A 20,805-nucleotide genomic window follows, 5' to 3' on the forward strand; every position below is an offset into this window, starting at 1 on the left:
TCAAATGTCGGCAAAATCAGCTTTTAAACTCAAACCTAACCCTAAACCGAGTTAAATATAATGCATTGATATTTTAGATAAAGTCTTCTCAGTATTATTTATTATTATGGATATGCAATTTGACATATGAAATGATATGATATTTTGTTAATTATTTATAAAAAATCGGAGAATCAATGATATTTTGATTACAAAAATATTATTATTCTATATACAATAGAATATGCATATCCAAACATGACAAATGAGTAATGACTCAAGGTTCATATTTATCCCTTACCAATCTTGAATTTTGATTGTGTCAATTTTTTGCAAATAACATAAGTTATCATATTATTATGAATTTGGGATAAGGACTCAGGACAAGTGATCACTCATGTTAGCAAAACACCTTTATGTATATATATGTCATCCTTAGTAATAATTGTGGAGCTCTCTAAACATCCCTCTCTTCATGGGCCTGCTTGTTCTCTAAATATCCCACTATTATCACTTAGAAATTGGAAAACAATTAACAATCTTCATATTACTAAGGATAATAACAGAAAGGAGATAACCTCGGGAATATCCCTAAATCTTAAAGAGTTAAAGTTAAAGATAAAAAAGGAAATAAAAATCTATGACTAAAGTAATAAGAGACTTCCATAGTTTTTTTTCCCATTTCTACCGAAATTACATAAATCGTTCATTTTTTATTTTTTTGTACCTACACAAATTTCCCCTAATTTATACATTTATACATGTAAATTACACTAACTATTCATGTCGCTAGTAGACCGTTAAATAACAGTGTAATGTGCTTATTACATGCCATTTAATAAAATATTATGACAAAAATACCCTTCTCCTCATTATTTATTTTACTCAATGTTCTCATTCTTCATTCTTCTTCTTTTTTGCAACTATGTTTATTCAGTCTTCTCTTTCATTCTATGTTCATCTCACACTAATTCTTCTTATGCAAATCAACTTTTGTCTATTTTCCATGGATAGTTCTTCTAGAAACTCTAGGCCCTTTTATTTTTTCATGTTTTGTTTCTTTTGTTTTATAGGAATCCATCAATGTATACTTAGTAGGAGTGTAGGACCATTGAGAATGAGACCCAAACAACTACTGAGTACCCTAATTAATCACTCATCAAGCGGTTAACGTGACAAACCCATCCAACAACTTTGGCCAATTTGTCGAATAGCTTGTGTTCAACAACCAAATTTCATAATGTTATAATGAACTGCTGTAAGAATTTTGTGTGCAAATTATGCACAGAAGAATATAGAATTTCTTCATATATGATACTTTTATGATTTAATTTATTTGAATCCTAATTTCATAAAGAGGATATGTTGTGTTTAAAAGAAAAACAAGAATCATATTTTGTTTGAAGTGAAAATATTTAAATATTTCACTCCATAACTTTTAGGTAACTATGTTATTTGGAAGGGAGGTGTTGTAAGTATAAAAAAAAGAGGGGTAGTATATGTAATTTTATTAAAACTAAAGGGAAATCTATATAATTTACTCAATTTGATTATCGTTCAAAATAATATCACTAAAAAAGGGCTGAGAAGCTTATAATTTACTCTATTTGATTTTTTTTTAAATAACGGTTCATATTTTGAATAAAAAATTATAAATCATGAACTATTATGGATCTTATATTCTAGTATTGTACCCTCATGTATCGGAGAGGATCTTAATCCAATAATAATACATGTCCCATGACTCATGAGTACTCATAAAAATAGTTAATAAATGAGTCAAACATCATAGTACTCATATTGTAGCAATCATATTACATCATTGTACTTACATATTTATAAATTTAATTTTTAATTAAATGCTATGTTTTTATAGTAAATTTTAGTGATTGAAAAATATAATAATAAATTTAATATGTACAAAATTTCCAGTATTGATGTAATAATTAATATATATATATATTATAAAATATATACTTAAATTTAAAAACTTGTTAGAAACTCACAAATACTTATTATCCACGCTAGGAACCGCAAATAGTACAATTATATGCACTAGAAAGCATTATCAGCCCCACCCATCACCAATGATGATGCTATATAGTCTTGAAGGTGTGCAAATGCACACCCTGACAATTTTTTGAAGAAAAAAACTATATTATTTATAGAGAAAAAATATATACATTGAAAGTCTATGAGTTACATATATTGTTATTATATCATTTTTATCATTTATATTTAATTATCATTTACTCTTAAAATAAAAGTAATCCAAATAAATGTTAGATATTTAGTGACTGTATATAAATATTTAAGCATTGCATATATATTACACTCTTATTTATAACTCTACAAGCTCAAAATTTATTTTTTTAGTAAATGACATGACATGCTTGATGGAAAATAAATAGTGATTATTGTATTAAATTATTTTATAATATTATAAATATGCATTCGAGGAACTTCATAATCAGATATCCAAGAGAAATACTCGGTTGCTTCTTTGTATGTATTGTTTGAGTCTATCTGACTTTTTCTCTAGTTTTAATATGACAAAACTTATTAAATTTGTAAAGTTTTCTAAACATGATTTTCTTGTTCAACTAATTTTATGATGTTTGATAAACAACTTGAGACTTACATCATTGATATGCTTAACACTGTTGAATATGCTTTTTTGAAGTGAATAAATAATTTTAAGATAAGTTGGTCGGAGGTGAAAGATACATTGTTTCCGAGTAATTTATCTTCTTTTAAAGTTAACAATACAATTTTAAAAAGAGTTTTTTCAACTATGAAAATTGTAAAAAATAGAGTTTCTAATCGAATAGAAGATGCATGAATGAATAACTATCTAGTGACTTATATTTAGTGAGAAGTGTTCAACAACATTGACAATGAAGTAAATATCTTTCAAAGATTTTAAAATGTGAAATCACACAGTGATTAGTTATAAAATATATACTTTATTTGATTAAATATATTTAAATTTTGTAATTTTGATATCAATATTTTTATTTTTATAATTGATAATATTTATTATTTTAATTTTAATCTATGTTGCATACTCTATCTCTGAGTCTTAGATTCATCACTGCTCATCACTACGTATGAGCAAAATGAGTGTTTCAATATTATCAAACATAAGTGGTAATAAGGATCATTTAATATTGTGGCATAAAAATCTTTACTACAACAACAAGTATGATGTAATTAGTAATTATAGTTCTTTTTTATAATCATGGTTAGACAATGGGATGATTTTTTTGAAAGAAAGTGCCAAATCGTTTTTTGCCTATATACAAAAACGGATAGAGTATACAGTAAGAGATGATATTTATGCCTTATGATCATTTACTCTATGAGTAAGTTTTTTAAACTCACTTCTCATCCTGACCATTAATTCTGTGAACATTTAATAGTTTAGATCTACTTACTAATTGAAACTAATGAATTTCATTAGAATTGATCACTACTTTAAAAAACTTACTCTTAGAATAAGTGAATTTTCACTCTATTTTTTAAATACCTTTAAAGATTGCCAAATATTTTTCTTTCAAGTTTGATTTGATTTTCACATTAAGTTTTCCAAAATTTACTCCATTTTGCAAAACTCAAACTGAGATAAACATTATGGCGTCTTTTCAAATTTTAGCTTTATACAATTTTTTCTAGGAAGTATGAACTCAAATTGAGACGAACTCAAAGGATAAATATGTATTTTTATTTAGAAAAAATCAACACTTAAACAAGACACCCAAAATAAAAAATTTCTAAATTATCAAATCTAAAAAATCATCTAATTTATTATCATAGACATCAAACTTAAATCTGACATGATATATGTGACATTTGGCCCAATATTTAAAGAAGTGGGGTGCTTTAACCTAGTTCATGAGTTTTGACCAAATTTTCATGTTCGCCTATTAGTTGAGAGGTATGATAAGAGGAATAAGGACCATCCTTACTTTGATGATTATAGGCTAATTCTTTGAAAGAATATAAAAGAAAGGCTCATAGACATGTTGGAAAATAGTTACCAAATATTACGGATGTTTTTGTGAGAGTCCAAATGACAAAGATTAACATGTTGGGGATGTAGCTCAGATGGTAGAGCGCTCGCTTAGCATGCGAGAGGTACGGGGATCGATACCCCGCATCTCCATTTTTATTTAATTACACAATACTTCTACAAACTCGTCAAAGCTAAGTAAAAAAACATTGTTTACTGGAGAAACATGAATTTAGTCCCACATCATGAATAACAAGCAAGTGGAAAGGGTTTATATACGCGAAACGGGAGAGGAATGGTCACGACCTTACTTGAACAGGATCTGTTCTATAGGCTCGTACCATTGTGTCCTTGAGTTCTAAGGAGACAAGAACCTAAGCCTGGTTGATGAATCATGACCGTGTGATCAGAGCGTGATTAATGGCTCTGATGGGCTTCTCTTCTGAGAGTGTCATCTGTTGCAATGGAGGATCGTTCTCAGACAGTGTTAAAACTGGCTGGGGGATGGTTACACGGTTGTCTGACAGGTTCAACATTTTTTTCTTCATATTTCCCTTTTGTTATGACTTTTTTTTTGTGCAGAGGAGAAGTGTGAGTGACACAAAAAGTGCATATTTAAATAGAATGTGAGTATATAAAGAGTGTGGTAGTGAGTATATAAAGAGTGTGGTTAAAATACCTTTGCATCCAAAGCAAGCAGTGATTGAAATCAACATGCAACATAATAGAAGCACAGCGTTTTACTTAACCTTGGTCCTTGCAACAGAGTACAGATGCGTTTTAGTTCCTGAGGTAGATGATGACTCCCAATTTTGATTTTAAGTTTTCCAGATTGAGGCAAACCTTTCTTCATGAACTCAAATTCAGACAAACTAATAAGAGGTGAATTTATTTTATTTAGACAAACAAACAGTTAAACAAATAAGACACAGATAAGATGCTTATATTATTTAATACTATACAAAAATTATCTAACTTATATTAAACCTAAAAAATATCTCCCTATGATATACATGACAGTTAGCCCAGGGTGAACCTAAAGTGTATAAATTTTAACCAATTTTTTATGTACATTTTGAGGTATGATTAGAGGTATACTAACTCAATCCAACAAAATAATTTGATTCAATTCGATTTATTAATTTACTTACTTATTTTTCCTGAAAAAATTAAAAGCCTAAAAAATCATGTTTCTTTAAAAGTTCAAAAACTATATTGCTATAGAAACTACTTAATAGTGCAATCGACTTAATAGATTTTTCTTGTTAACATATATCTACTAATATACATTTCTTATTTGTAGTACCCCTTTTAAATTAACATTGTTTGGAGTCATTTTTTATATATCAATCTTTTAGCTATAGCAACTTCTGGTCATTATTGAAAGAGTGCAAAATCTATACCCTGTTAGTGTAAAGATTTATACACAGATGGTATATCATCAATTATTCATTTAGATTATTTTGTTCTGAAAAGTCAATGATGATTAAATATCAATGATACATATTGTAATTACAATGTATAAAACTCATATACTGTCAGTAAATATATATTTTTCTCCTATTGAAAAATGTTGTATTCACATAAATTTACACTATAAATCATCCACATGAATAAATAAATTTTTTTTTTTGATATTCTTACATTATTGATTAAATGTCACAAGTTTGAAAATTAAATACTTGATGAAAAGTGTTTTGTAGCTCATAATAATAACTGCATCAAACAAAAATGCCCCATGTGCTCAAGTAGTCCTAACAAAAAATACAACCTTTTGGAGGTAGGTCATATCTTTTTTACAATCAATATTTTCCTTAAGACAGCTTATAGCAAATCTAGCCCTGTGAATTGCTTTAATTATGTTGAATTATTGTCTGAGTTGATAATAGAAAATGGAGTGATGGACATTTGATGATTGCATGGTCTATAAATAATAACACAATCCATAAAAGATTTCTTATGATTGCATCAGCATGGTCAAGTAATTGTTCTCATACTCCCTCTATGAAGGCCATAAAATCCAGATATTCTTGGATAATTAATATTTCTTGATCTATATTACTAATAGTGTACTAGCTAGTTAAATAAATTACATATATACTTGTTAAAATAAACAATTGCAAGTTAGTAATGTCTTCCTAACAACAGTTGCATAGGAAAATGTCCCTCAAACAAAGCTTATTTCTAAAATACATTTCACAACCATAACCTATTCTACAAATTTCCCTGCACCTATCAAACACTTGCATAATCAAATTATTGAAACTATTGCCAAAGTAGAGGAAAGGCTTGAAGAAAATGATTGTACTACACTAGTAGCAGTAGGGAGAGATATTACATGGAGAATAGAAAAATCTTAGCATCTAAGATTGAAGCACCACAGCTACGATTTGTAGAGAAATTTATTGTCAAAAGAGACCACCTTCCATTGAGGACTCCTTCAATGCACATGCTATGATGTCTTTAAAGGGCCAGCCTTCAAAAACTACAAAGACTGGAGCTTTGAAATGCTTTTTACTCCCTTGGCCTGGCAAGCCATAGAGAACTTAAGGCTCGCAGCCGGGAGAAGTAATCGCTAATTGCAAGGAGAGCTCGGGCTGATTGCCTGGTTGTTAATATCCGAAGCATTTGTTGTAATGTTTGCTGCCGCAGATTATCAGCCTAGGAACACGAAAAGGCATTGTTAAATATTGATTCTATTCCTAAGGAATAAATCCATCGCATTTGCATTTCGTTGTTCATGTTTTCATTTTCGTTTTATATGTTTTCAATTAAAATTAGAGGGTAAGTTTGGCGAAATGGAAAGGTTGTTGATTAGTGGCCATGAGATCACATGTTCAAATCCTTGAAACAACCTTTCTGCTTGCGAGGGTGAGACTGCATATGTCAACACTCCCCAAACCCCACTAAGTGGGGGCGTTGGGCCGCTCTTTTATGTTTTCAATTAAAATTACAAAAACACCACTTGATTGTCATCTTATTTCCCGTTTTCATACTTTTGTGAAGCAAAAGTGAACACGAGGCAATGTTGTATTCACCTTTCTGTATTTAAGTATTAAAGTATATGAACTGAAAATAAAAAGAGACCAAACAAAATCTTACATTGAATTCTGTTTTCACCTACTATTTACTTCTAAGCTTGTGACCTCTCTATTTCAAAAACCATAGGCAAAACCATTTACAAGGATTTAAATGTAATGATATGCTTGTAAACACCATTTATGATAAAACAATATAGCGTCATTCGTTCATTACACTGACCCCAGTTAGTGGAAAATAGCTCGCTTATTTTGTCACTGATAGTCGAGAAGTAGGAATTAGAGTAGAAAATAGGGAAGTAGTTAATTACCTGACGAAGAAAGCCCTCGAGACTACCAAGTTTACCCATGGCCACAGCCATTTGTCCCATATAATTCGCCACATTCCCTGAAGAGGCTGAAGAGTTGGGTGAACCATTAGCCAATGTCTCGGCTAGTGATTGTTGCAATGCATCCATTCCTTGGGACAAAGCATCTTCTGCTTCCTGGGATGACTGCTGCAAGTTGTATATACCCATCACTTGTTGCTCAGTTAAAGGCTCCAATTCATTTACAAGAAGCTGCAACCATGTCGATCCGTTAAAACATTAAAGTTAGATGGCATTCATTATCATATAGATAAAACTGTTAAAGTTGTTACTTCTTTAAAAAATAATATGTTCATTAAAAATATTATAATAATCTAACCGATTATTCATTAAAATGTTGTCTTGGTTAATCTTCATTCACTTATTAAGAAACGTGTTTTATAATAGAAAATGACACAATGTTGACGACAAGGGGATGTAGCTCAGATGGTAGAGCGCTCGCTTAGCATGCGAGAGGTACGGGGATCGATACCCCGCATCTCCATTTTCAAAATATTTCTTTAAATTTTAATTAGAGGATATTCAAAACATCACATCACTCAAAACCGAAAATTTTAAAAAGTTATTACACCTCTTTCTCTACCCAATATCTAAATGAAGATTAAATACGAGTAAGAAAATTTTCATAGGGACATAACTTATATGTCTGCTCTGAGATAATATTTCTATAAACATCTCAGATAATTAAAACTTCACAAGCGATAAGGGAGAGAGATTGCTTTCATAGATATACCGAAATGGAAGTGCTGTGCAAGAATGAGATTACCATAAAGTGTGTACAAAAAGCTTTCAGAAATCATTAAAGATATGTATATAAATGTATTATTTTTGTAGAATAAAATTAAAATGAAGAGTTATTTTTATTTGTTGGCAAACTCTAATTGGTCTGGAACAAAGAAACGGGAAGATTAAGGGACAAAGAATCTCCTTTCTATAGAATATAATACTAGAGAAAATAAATTTCTGACCTTGAGAAGCTCGGATGAACGAAAACCTCCAATCCACAAGAAACATCGCTCAGCTGGAGTCTTCCACATTCCTGACAGAATGTGGAAAATGTCAGCTTTTGCTGCAACACCTTTCAGCCTGAAGATACCATCAAATTGTGTCATGAAATTGTCGACAATGGTACGAAGTTCAATGTCTCCGGCATGAGAATTTATTGCAGCCCTTAGCTCATTGGTGTGCCTATTATGCTCTTCTAACCATCGTGCATATTCTACGTCAAATGCCATAGCACCTGCATACCAAGATGATTAACACATATTTTATAGAATCTGAACGTGATAGATCACAAAGATTGTTGGGATTGTCTCAGAAAGGATATATCAATAAAGTGTTAGAGAGATTCAGAATGGAAAAGTGCTCCGCAGGGATAATTCCAATCCAGAAAGGGGACAAATTCAGTGAAAAGCAATGTCCAAGGAATGATTTGGAACGTAAGGAAATGGAATCTATTCCCTATGCATCAGTGGTTGGGAGTTTAATGTATGCTCAAACATGCACTCGACCGGATATCAGTTTTGCTGTTGGAATGTTAGGGCGATATCAAAGTAACCCCGGAATGGACCACTGGAAAGCTGCAAAGAAGGTTCTAAGATATTTGCAAGGCACTAAGGATCACATGCTCACGTATAGAAGGTCAGATCATCTTGAGGTGATCGGTTATTCGGATTCAGACTATGCAAGATGTATGGACTCAAGGAAATCTACATTTGGGTATATCTTCCTAATGGCTGGAGGAGCCATTTTATGGAGAAGCGGTAGAGAGTCTACAATTGCTATGTCCACCATGGAAGCTGAGTTTGTGGCATGCTTTGAAGCCACAAATCATGTATTGTGGCTGCGGAACTTTACTTCAGGGCTTTACATTATGGATAGTGTAGTTAGGCCGCTGAAGTTTTATTGTAATAATTCCGCAGCTGTCTTCTTCTCTAAGAATGACATGTATTCTAGAGGTACTAAACATATAGATTTAAAGTTCCTGTCAGTTAAAGAAGAAGTACGGAAACAGAAAGTGTCTATAGAGTATATTAGTACCGATTTAATGGTAGCGGATTCGTTAACTAAAGGGTTGTCGCCCAAGATTTACATTGGCCATGTAAAAAGGATGGGCATTATAGATAAGTCCTTGTTAATGTTATTATACCTGATGTATATATACATATATAGATGTTTGCTCATTATTGCATGCCACATTTGAATTCAATGAAAGTTTCGTTTCTGTAATTAAAGTTTAAGTTAACTATATTACAGAATGTACTTGTATGGTTATAATAAGATAACTTGGTGAGTCTTTGAAAGGTAGATGAAGACTCAAATTAAAGTGAGTTGGGTTGAGATGATTGTGATACATGGAAGATATTAGGTTGCCTCGTATAATTTGTAACCGCCATGATTCAATTATTTCAGCTCAATTTAAAGGATGATGATTTGTAAGGTTCAATAAAAGAGCGCGAGTAAAGTTATGAATCTTCAAGTCATCACATGGACCAAGTGAGAGATTGTTAGATTAATTTAATAATCTATGTGGTCCATGTGCTTGAAAGTTACTAATCTGAATGAAAATGCCTAATGTGATGATGGTTGGTAATTAACTGATCAGATTAGTATGGGGTTTTGTTAACTCCCTCCCCTCTCACTTCATGAGCAGTTACTTCCTTCCTAACTGCTAAAAACTGATATTTTGGAATAAAAGTAAGTGCAATTTTATTCTGAAAGGGCTCTCATTCATTTTTTCTCTTATGAACATAAAGCGAATCAGTAATAACAAGAGAGAGAACTGGGATTGCATAGAGATAGTCTGGTGCAATGTTAGAAAGAGGAAGGAAGAAAACTGAGTTCCTAATCATCAATGAACTCATAAAGGAAATGAGGAGAGGTGATAATAAAGGTAACTAGAAAGAGCATGAAGAAAGAACATCAGAAAGTGAAATAGCAATGAAACTAGGTATTCCTGAACATTTGATCATATATAAATGTCATAATGTTAAGGTTCTACATAAAGGATTTTTATGAACCATGAAAGGCTCATGAAAGTTTTGAAATTCTAAGAGTCTAATGCTCCGTTTATAATCCATTAGTACAGAAACAATGTTGAAACACTTACATATGTCTATGTTCTCATTCTTCTTTGACTCATGTCAGCCACATAGATTGGAGCTATTATGAAATATGCAACAAGGTTGCAGCAATTTTGTAGGGATAAATAAATACAAGTAAGACTATCTTTATTGAATATGCCAAAGGTAGCTGCAGTTGCCGGTACACCAATAGAATCACTTAAACATTTACTCATTGTTCCAAATTGTGGACTGCGTGGCTCCAATATTACACTTGCGGTGACCGCCGTAATTACAATATGACATCAGATTATAATGATGCAGTCATAATACAACCACATCGGACCACTTTTGGGTTGCATCACGCCACATCGGATTACATTGAATTTAAAAATATTTTTTTAATCACAAAATAGTTCATACTGCAACAGTCACAACTCGCATCATAATAGTCACAAATCACTACAATTTCAATAACACAATTGTAATCCGAATGGGAATCTAAAACACTGCATTCAGTGGTTGAACGTAGTAATCATATTGGCTAAGCTATAAAAAATTATAAAGTTGGCTGATTTCAAAAGAAACAATTTACTATTGTGCTTCATTTACATGTACATGAGACATCAAGTAATGAAATAGGTATAATACTATCATAGCAGAAACATGCATATCAATCACAAAGGAGTTATGTGGTAGGTTCCAACCCATCCTCATAATAATGCAAGGCTACTTGAAGAGAATTTGAGGAAAACTTGGTGCAGAGAAAATTTTATAATTATGAACAGTGGAATATATCTTGTAAAATTAAAGATAGTAGAAGCTAAAAAATTCAAAATGAAGCTCTCAGTCTTGGGATTCATCAGTAAACCCCTAATCATCAAACCTTAGTTGGTATCATCAAACCACCATAGCATTGCAGAAACATGTTGGGTTTAGTTTTTATACTAATTACCCATCTAAGATACTAAGTGGATAATGTTTTACAGATTAACATATCTCAAGTTTCATCGTTGTTCTAAGATGTTCTGGACCCCATATGTGTAACACAGAGTTGTGAGTTGTGACTGAACATGATCTTAGTCCCACGTAGGCAGAATTTTGTAAAAGAAAACTATTTATATAGGCGAATCTTGAGAACCTTAGTCATGACCTTACTTGAACAGGATCTGTTCTACAGGTTTGTAACATGTCTCCTTGTCTTCTAAGGAGAAGACACGATCTGTTTCAAAATGTATACTTTTTAATCCCTTTTAATTGATTTTTTTTTCTGTGACGTGAACAAAACGAGTATTCACATCATCCTTCCAAATATTTTCGGATCAACTCCACAAGATAAAAAAAAATAGTATATATGGCCGGTTTGAATGGTTTATTTGCAAAAATATTGAATCAACTTCACAAAATAAAAATCCAATCAAAGTTAACCTAAGCCACTTTTTTACTTATTCGGCTTCACTTGTTTCTAGAATATATTGGTAAAATTATATATAAAATATGTATTATTTTAATATTAATGTTGAAAAACTAATAAAGAAATTGATAAATATTTTTCCTTATACTATTTATTAAAATAAAATATGTGACTTTGTAAGATATCATATTTTATAAGTATAAACAAAATCATTGATTATTTATTTAATCCTCTAACATTTTACTAAAAATAAGTCATTTTTATAAAAAAAACATTAAATGAAAGTCAACTTGTATGATTATTATGACTTAAACTAGAATCTGACAGTATAACTTATATAGTTTAAATGAAAATCAAGCACCAATTTTAGTTAATTTTAATTTTATGATTAAATAATCAGTATAATAAATTATAACGTATCGGCATGAGGATCAATTTATACTTTTCCACTCTAACCAGCCGGTTCTGGGCGTTTTTTTTTACATCTATACCACCAGATATGACAATCTAATTATTCAATATATTTAATAATTTACATTCATGCACTCTCATGTCTAAAAAGGAATAAAAGGAGTAAATAATTTTGAAAATCAATCCAAAACTAGTAGGATTAACCTTTTAGTGATATACAAAAACATATTTCAATTCCAGTAGAAACTTTAGTATTGAAGGAAAAGATTTCAAAAAAAATCTAAAATTGAAATAAATAAAACTTAACTATAACTCTGTCAGAGTTGAAAAATGATTAGTATTTCCATATAAAATTCTTTGTGGGGTGGCTTTGAGGAGAAAAGGAAGGTTTCACGCTGAGTTGGAATTTAAATTTTAAATCAAAGAATGAGCATAGTCTAGGGTGTAAATTATATGGAAATGTAAGAATACCATGTTACGAATTTAACTTTGATATTATATTAATGTTCCAAAATAATCAAATTTTATAAGACCGAAAAGAGTGGGTTAACAAGTGCCTCTAAGAAAACTAAGTCCAATATTTTTCATATGTTTTTGAAAAATGTTTAATTTTCTCTACATAAACAATATAATTAGAGTACCGGCTAACATTCTTTCAATTATGGTGGAATTATTTTCTAAGTTGATAATTAAAAATGATTGACTTAATATTTCATGACCTACTTACTATAAACTAAACAATCCATAAGAGTTCTTATCAACCATAGGCTAAATGGACCAAATAATTGCTCTCATATTCATGCTATGAAGAGCTGTAAAATCCATAAACTCAGCAAGGAGACATTCATGGATAGACAAATCACAATATTAATTAAGATGGTTATTATAGTAGTTAATTAAGAGGGTAAACTTAGCTCAACAATAAGATGTTTTTGCTTAATGACCATAAAGTTATGAGTTTAAATCTTCAAAACATCATCTCCACCGCTTGAAGGGATAAGACTGCATACATTTATCATTCATAGATCCCACTAAATAAGAGTTTCTGCCGCTTGAAAGGATAAGACTGCATACATTTATTGTTCATAGATCCCACTAAATGAGAGATTATTATAGTAGATTAATTCATAGATTTATATTAATATTGTGAATGGCTTTCATCATTGTCCTATGTTATATGTATTCTTGGATCAGAAAGGCATTCATCAATGATTCCAAACTTATAAAAAGAGCATACTACTTTTTCACATAAACCACAGCAAGGTAATACATAAATAAACTAAATATATATTTGCCACAATAAACAAATCCAGTTATTAGTAATAATGTTTTTCTAATACAGCAAAAGAAAATGGTTATTATATACATACACCAGCACATAGGTCCATTGAAACTTGTTTGAGCATATGTTCAACAACATAGAGGAAAAATGTCCCTCAAACAAAGCTGATTTATGAAAATACAATTCACAAGTGTAACCTATTCTACAATTTTACCTATCAAACACTTATCTAATCAAATTATTGAAACTATTGCCAAAGCATAGGAAAAGCTTAGAGAAAAAAGTTGTACACACTAACAGTAGGAAGAGATATTACATAGAGAGTAGAAAAATCTTAGTATCTAACATTCAAGCACCATAACTAAGCTTTCTAGAGAAATTCATTGTAGAAAGACACCAGCATCTATTGAGAACTCTCATTCTATGCACATGATAACATGGTGTCTTTAAAGGTTCAGGCTTGATAAACTCTGCATAAATGGAGCTTTGAAATACTTTTTAGTCCCTTGGCCTGGCAAGCCATAGAGAACTTAAGGCTCGCAGCCGGGAGAAGTAATCGCTAATTGCAAGGAGAGCTCGGGCTGATTGCCTGGTTGTTAATATCCGAAGCATTTGTTGTAATGTTTGCTGCCGCAGATTATCAGCCTAGGAACACGAAAAGGCATTGTTAAATATTGATTCTATTCCTAAGGAATAAATCCATCGCATTTGCATTTCGTTGTTCATGTTTTCATTTTCGTTTTATATGTTTTCAATTAAAATTAGAGGGTAAGTTTGGCGAAATGGAAAGGTTGTTGATTAGTGGCCATGAGATCACATGTTCAAATCCTTGAAACAACCTTTCTGCTTGCGAGGGTGAGACTGCATATGTCAACACTCCCCAAACCCCACTAAGTGGGGGCGTTGGGCCGCTCTTTTATGTTTTCAATTAAAATTACAAAAACACCACTTGATTGTCATCTTATTTCCCGTTTTCATACTTTTGTGAAGCAAAAGTGAACACGAGGCAATGTTGTATTCACCTTTCTGTATTTAAGTATTAAAGTATATGAACTGAAAATAAAAAGAGACCAAACAAAATCTTACATTGAATTCTGTTTTCACCTACTATTTACTTCTAAGCTTGTGACCTCTCTATTTCAAAAACCATAGGCAAAACCATTTACAAGGATTTAAATGTAATGATATGCTTGTAAACACCATTTATGATAAAACAATATAGCGTCATTCGTTCATTACACTGACCCCAGTTAGTGGAAAATAGCTCGCTTATTTTGTCACTGATAGTCGAGAAGTAGGAATTAGAGTAGAAAATAGGGAAGTAGTTAATTACCTGACGAAGAAAGCCCTCGAGACTACCAAGTTTACCCATGGCCACAGCCATTTGTCCCATATAATTCGCCACATTCCCTGAAGAGGCTGAAGAGTTGGGTGAACCATTAGCCAATGTCTCGGCTAGTGATTGTTGCAATGCATCCATTCCTTGGGACAAAGCATCTTCTGCTTCCTGGGATGACTGCTGCAAGTTGTATATACCCATCACTTGTTGCTCAGTTAAAGGCTCCAATTCATTTACAAGAAGCTGCAACCATGTCGATCCGTTAAAACATTAAAGTTAGATGGCATTCATTATCATATAGATAAAACTGTTAAAGTTGTTACTTCTTTAAAAAATAATATGTTCATTAAAAATATTATAATAATCTAACCGATTATTCATTAAAATGTTGTCTTGGTTAATCTTCATTCACTTATTAAGAAACGTGTTTTATAATAGAAAATGACACAATGTTGACGACAAGGGGATGTAGCTCAGATGGTAGAGCGCTCGCTTAGCATGCGAGAGGTACGGGGATCGATACCCCGCATCTCCATTTTCAAAATATTTCTTTAAATTTTAATTAGAGGATATTCAAAACATCACATCACTCAAAACCGAAAATTTTAAAAAGTTATTACACCTCTTTCTCTACCCAATATCTAAATGAAGATTAAATACGAGTAAGAAAATTTTCATAGGGACATAACTTATATGTCTGCTCTGAGATAATATTTCTATAAACATCTCAGATAATTAAAACTTCACAAGCGATAAGGGAGAGAGATTGCTTTCATAGATATACCGAAATGGAAGTGCTGTGCAAGAATGAGATTACCATAAAGTGTGTACAAAAAGCTTTCAGAAATCATTAAAGATATGTATATAAATGTATTATTTTTGTAGAATAAAATTAAAATGAAGAGTTATTTTTATTTGTTGGCAAACTCTAATTGGTCTGGAACAAAGAAACGGGAAGATTAAGGGACAAAGAATCTCCTTTCTATAGAATATAATACTAGAGAAAATAAATTTCTGACCTTGAGAAGCTCGGATGAACGAAAACCTCCAATCCACAAGAAACATCGCTCAGCTGGAGTCTTCCACATTCCTGACAGAATGTGGAAAATGTCAGCTTTTGCTGCAACACCTTTCAGCCTGAAGATACCATCAAATTGTGTCATGAAATTGTCGACAATGGTACGAAGTTCAATGTCTCCGGCATGAGAATTTATTGCAGCCCTTAGCTCATTGGTGTGCCTATTATGCTCTTCTAACCATCGTGCATATTCTACGTCAAATGCCATAGCACCTGCATACCAAGATGATTAACACATATTTTATAGAATCTGAAACACAGTGCAAACTTACATAAACCCTGGCCCATGCCCATCCATGCTACCAAGTAATATGTCAGTTCAAAATCACAAGCAACACCAAGCTGACATATATCAGAAGAGTGTAGTGTTTAAGTGCAAGAGCCAAGATGCAACCAAATGATAAAATGGAAAAATATGAAGCAATATAAAGTAATCCATGTATGAGAAGTTATATATCATCTTCACAGGAAACTTTGATTTCATTCATGAAAAAGAACCATATCACAGTTCCATAGATACTTATTAGATAAATACCATTTGTAGAGACATGAGTCTACCAATCTGTGCTTATTTCAGCACACAGAATATTAAAAAAACTTTAGTCTGGTTTAGAATCATGTTTTAAAAAAGATCAGGCATGATATAAATAGCTTGGGTAGTTTATAAATCCGATATTGGACAATGGCAGCCACCTCCATAGCAGTGTCTCATGTGCTTTCTGCCAATGTAAAAATTTAACATATAAACTAATTTCAAATTTCGAGGATACCACATTCTTAACGTCAAGCCAAGTATTAATGGATTTCACATTGGCTATAGTTTTAGCTTTAAATTTTTTATCAGACTCAACAAAACTAAAAAACTGCTCCAAGTAGAAGAGACCTCAATGCATTATAATTTCCCAAGCTTGAGGTACACAATTGAAGGTAAAGGAAGTTTAAATACCATTTCCGCTCATTGAATGGGCCTGGTCTCCTGTGTTTGAAATAAATATTCCCTACAAAAGATTAGTAATCAAGTTGAGACACAAAATGCTTAACATTAACAGATTAAATAAAATTGGCAAAAAATGGCCTTCAAAAGGATAAGTACCAAACTTTGAACAAGGACGGCAAATAAAATATCATAAACAAACCTGCTGGCGGGCTCGCTGGAGTTCCTGCTCAAGTTGGGTAAGTTTCAGCCTACTACTCTCTAATTGTTGCACATATGCCTGAATGAGTAGAAAGGAAAATAAAAACAGGACATAAAATCAGATGTATGCAATGTAGTTAAACATGACAAATATCAGCATTACTCCAACATGGCAATGCTGCATTCTAAGAACCTGGCCAATTATTTTGTTGAAGATAGTAACAAAAATAACAACTTAACAAGTTCATTAATAAGTAACAGAAAAGTTTCTACCTTTTTCCTCAGTCGGCTTTTTCTGGCAGCCTCGCGATTTTGAGCTAGCCGTCGTAGTGTCTGAATGAATATAAAATTAATACATAGAAACAAAATCTTATGTTATCTGAGCACAACTACTTTATAGTTTGTACAACCTTCTGATCTGATTTATCTTTTGATCTATCACTGGATTCACCTCTTTCAGCCTGTAAAACAACAATGAAGCACCATATTTCATGGTAAGAATAAGAATAACCATGCTTTTATCTGTTTAATAATGGTGAACAAAGATGGAAAAATTATTCTAGAGGACATCACCAGTACGCATGCAACTAATGATTAATGAATGGTTAAATTCCCGAGGCATAAATGAAAAAAATCATGAAATAAAAAAACAGTCACCCTTTGACTTTTATCATCTGTATCATCCGTTGAAGTATCAGCGCTTGCATCTGCCATGTTGGACTCTCCCCAGTTCTCACGATGACCACCAGACATCGGAGTCAGATTTAGTTGGGAGTCTCTTTGCCGTGCAAATGTCTGAGTCCCAGCAATTGCAGCGGAGAGGTCAATATCCGGGGTTGCAAATGACTGTATCTTACATGTAAGAGAAGAGTGTAAAATGCAGGAATTCATTATATTTTGGATTCATTTATTGTTGGAAATTCGAAGACGGTATGAAATTACCTTATTCAAAGCACCAAATTGAACATCAGCACCTAGAGCTTGGCTATTTGATTTCATCTGACTAAACACTGGATCTGAAATATAATATAAAAATAAAAGGGTAATAGAGGTTTTGTAAGGTGCCAATAAGAGGGGGATGATAACTCTAATACAAAGTATTCCTATCAATGTTTGTTTTGTTTACAAAAACAAGTTTTCTGATAACTATTCAAATCATTTAGGGTTAAAGGCATGTGTTTTGCAGTTTTTTATTCAAACAACAGTCATGCATCTTTTAATTAATTTTGAATGATCATACATGAGTTAACACACATTTCTTCTAGAAAAATGTAGAAAGTTAGAATTTCACTCATGATATAGCTATAAAATGAAGGCTCGTGTATGATCCTTCATTAATTGCTCTGAAGATAAGCCTATTATAAACAAAAAAAGAGGCATATCGTCAGAGAATTATACCAGCACTACATGAAAACAATTTGAAAGGATATTTCCTCATTTGGTATGCCACAGTCTAAGTTGCCACAAAAGCCTAAAGAAATAATACTGAGTAATGAATGATGGGGTATGCACACAGTACTGCATAAAGAAAACAGCATCTTTCATAAAAATAAGATTTATCGCAATTCGCAAGAGAAAGAAATGAAATAGAAGGCTCATATTTGCAACAAGTTATAAACAAATACAAACAGTTGGAAAGGAAATGAGATCATTCCTGTTTTACAAACATAGTTTTAGGAAAAGCAGCAATATAAACAATGAGAGTGTGACACAAGATATTTAAGTCATAAAACAGAACACTACTGCTAGAGATCAAAATGTGAGCAACATACTTCTGCTATGATTGATAGTATCCTCAACATGAAATCCAAGAGATTGCTCAAGAGCACCAAAATCAGAAATTCGAGAAGGATGGACATTGTTTTCTTCGATGCCCCTGAAAACCAAAACTATTGTGACATGTCAAAATGTTACAAAATGCAAATCCAATTATCCATGCCAGATGCAGCCACTGATGAAGTCCATGTTTCCGAAGCTAAAGAAGATGATTGCAAATTGTATACACAAATTACAAAGTCTAACAAAGTATATAAGAAAGATTGAACACTAAAAAAACACCCTACAAGGTTGCATAGTTTCAATTCAAGAACTAAAAGAAAACATGACATTTTTTTCAGTGAGGATCAATAAATTAGTAATAATTAAGTGAAAGGAATGGCTTCCTCCACTCTAGAATCCCCGATATTAACATTAAAATTAGAATATAAAAGTTTCTCATACTTATTGTTTTAACCCTCTCCGCATGCAACCCATAAGACCTAATTTCAACAGCAAAGTTCTCCAAAAACATGACCAGATTCTATTAGCTAGAATTTAGGAGCTATAAAACTATACTAGATATCAGTGTTTTACATTACACCGCAACCTCAATTGCAGCTGCAATATTGCAGTTTCGGGGGTCTTCTCAACAGCATTACAACCACATTTTCCCGCAATTGTGGCAAACATACCGCAACTGCAATTTAAAGCACTTCTAGATATACTAGACTAAATACTAGAAAACTAGATACACTATAGTCACCTACCCTTATGATATTTTTAAATAGTGCCAAAAAACTAAACGTAAAAGCAATCAAGAGTGAATAAACATTAACTACATAAATAAATAAAGGGGTCACTGAAAAACTGACATGGAATTAGAAGAAGGCAATGAAGGTGCATAGCTTGGCATCTTGTTGAAAACGTTGTTAGTATCTTCAGTGTTGTTAACGTTAATCTTTGTAGTTCTGCTATCCATCAACAACCTTGATCAACACAACCACCATCTTATCTCTCCACAAGTCCCTTGAAACTCAAAGAACACAACTTCAGTCAAACCCCACCTCAAAAAAAACCTTAAACTTAGGAAACAAATTTCTAACAGAAAATTCACACAAACTGCGAGGTAAGGAATCAGACAGCAACAAATTTTGAAAGTGTTGCAAATATTTAATAACAACAAAACAAAAAACTTTAAGACGGTATGATAACCATTTGAAACAGGGGAAAAGCTTTGAAACTAGAAAAATTAAAATCTTTGCATCACCAAAATACCCTCCAAACAAATTGAAGATAAAAATAGAAGACCCCACCTTCTATAAACAAGGTTCAATAACATAAACTTCAAAACATGCACACCATATTGAACAAATTTAGCTGATGAAATTGGAAAATAAATGAACTTTTTGGACATTGAAGCAATACCCAGTAGAAGAAAACGATGGAATAATAGCTCTGAAAACCCTACCCAGTGAGAAGTTGACGATAAATACCAAGACTTTTTTACATTTTTTTATTGAAATGATCAATGGAAGTAGCACTTTAATATTTTATTATTGTTAATGATGTTGCACAGTGCAATTTCGTCTCTAGCACTGAAAAACTTATGCTTTTTAGTGATTGCTCATGTGATGATTGAAGACAAATTTAATGTTATTTTATTACTACATTACCACTCACTACAACATTATTCAAAAGGAGCATCATGTCACCGAGTTTAATTCAATGTAACCGAAAGAGAGTAGTGCATAACTGCATATTATTATATTTTTACGGTATCCCCTCATCAATGATTCACTCATTAATGATGTAATGAAAGTATACGAGATTTAAGTATAAAACTATAAATTATAGATATTTATTTTTCAGAAAAATAATAAAATTATTAAATGCAGAAGTGGCATTCAATTTGAAGAGATCTTTTCTGAG

General features: G+C 31.9%; 2 protein-coding genes and 3 non-coding genes across 14 annotated transcripts; 3 read left to right on the forward strand and 2 right to left on the reverse strand.

Annotated features, from left to right (window-relative positions):
* TRNAA-AGC lies at window positions 4,072–4,144 on the forward strand. Its single transcript has one exon. It is a non-coding gene; the product is annotated as a tRNA-Ala (tRNA).
* LOC109358627 (TGACG-sequence-specific DNA-binding protein TGA-2.1-like) lies at window positions 6,146–11,634 on the reverse strand. Of its 2 annotated transcripts, XM_019602973.1 has the most exons (5): window positions 11,613–11,628; window positions 8,576–8,637; window positions 8,366–8,545; window positions 7,341–7,589; window positions 6,146–6,652 (listed from the first exon to the last, which is right to left on the reverse strand). In XM_019602973.1, exons 2-5 carry the CDS (start codon window positions 8,630–8,632, stop codon window positions 6,506–6,508), a joined length of 633 nt encoding a protein of 210 aa, XP_019458518.1. In that variant the 5' UTR covers window positions 8,633–8,637; window positions 11,613–11,628; the 3' UTR covers window positions 6,146–6,505. The 2 variants fall into 2 exon arrangements, with proteins under 2 accessions (XP_019458518.1, XP_019458516.1); XM_019602971.1 differs by having other exon boundaries at window positions 6,506–6,652; window positions 8,366–8,637; window positions 11,613–11,634.
* TRNAA-AGC lies at window positions 7,809–7,881 on the forward strand. Its single transcript has one exon. It is a non-coding gene; the product is annotated as a tRNA-Ala (tRNA).
* LOC109358626 (transcription factor TGA2.3-like) lies at window positions 13,622–20,418 on the reverse strand. 9 transcript variants are annotated; one of them, XM_019602963.1, is made up of 13 exons: window positions 20,190–20,294; window positions 19,749–19,844; window positions 18,891–18,994; window positions 18,061–18,134; window positions 17,776–17,964; window positions 17,529–17,579; window positions 17,392–17,451; window positions 17,120–17,197; window positions 16,930–16,981; window positions 15,925–16,196; window positions 14,900–15,148; window positions 14,033–14,211; window positions 13,622–13,918 (listed from the first exon to the last, which is right to left on the reverse strand). In XM_019602963.1, exons 1-12 carry the CDS (start codon window positions 20,288–20,290, stop codon window positions 14,065–14,067), a joined length of 1,473 nt encoding a protein of 490 aa, XP_019458508.1. In that variant the 5' UTR covers window positions 20,291–20,294; the 3' UTR covers window positions 13,622–13,918; window positions 14,033–14,064. The 9 variants fall into 9 exon arrangements, with proteins under 9 accessions (XP_019458508.1, XP_019458514.1, XP_019458511.1 ...); XM_019602969.1 differs by lacking the exon at window positions 20,190–20,294 and adding an exon at window positions 20,345–20,418 and having other exon boundaries at window positions 13,622–14,211; XM_019602966.1 differs by lacking the exon at window positions 20,190–20,294 and adding an exon at window positions 20,345–20,418 and having other exon boundaries at window positions 13,622–14,211; window positions 18,891–19,007.
* On the forward strand, window positions 15,368–15,440 carry TRNAA-AGC. The gene has a single exon. It is a non-coding gene; the product is annotated as a tRNA-Ala (tRNA).

This window comes from Lupinus angustifolius, chromosome LG10 (genome assembly GCF_001865875.1).
Source record: "Lupinus angustifolius cultivar Tanjil chromosome LG10, LupAngTanjil_v1.0, whole genome shotgun sequence".
Taxonomy (NCBI): Eukaryota; Viridiplantae; Streptophyta; class Magnoliopsida; order Fabales; family Fabaceae; genus Lupinus; species Lupinus angustifolius.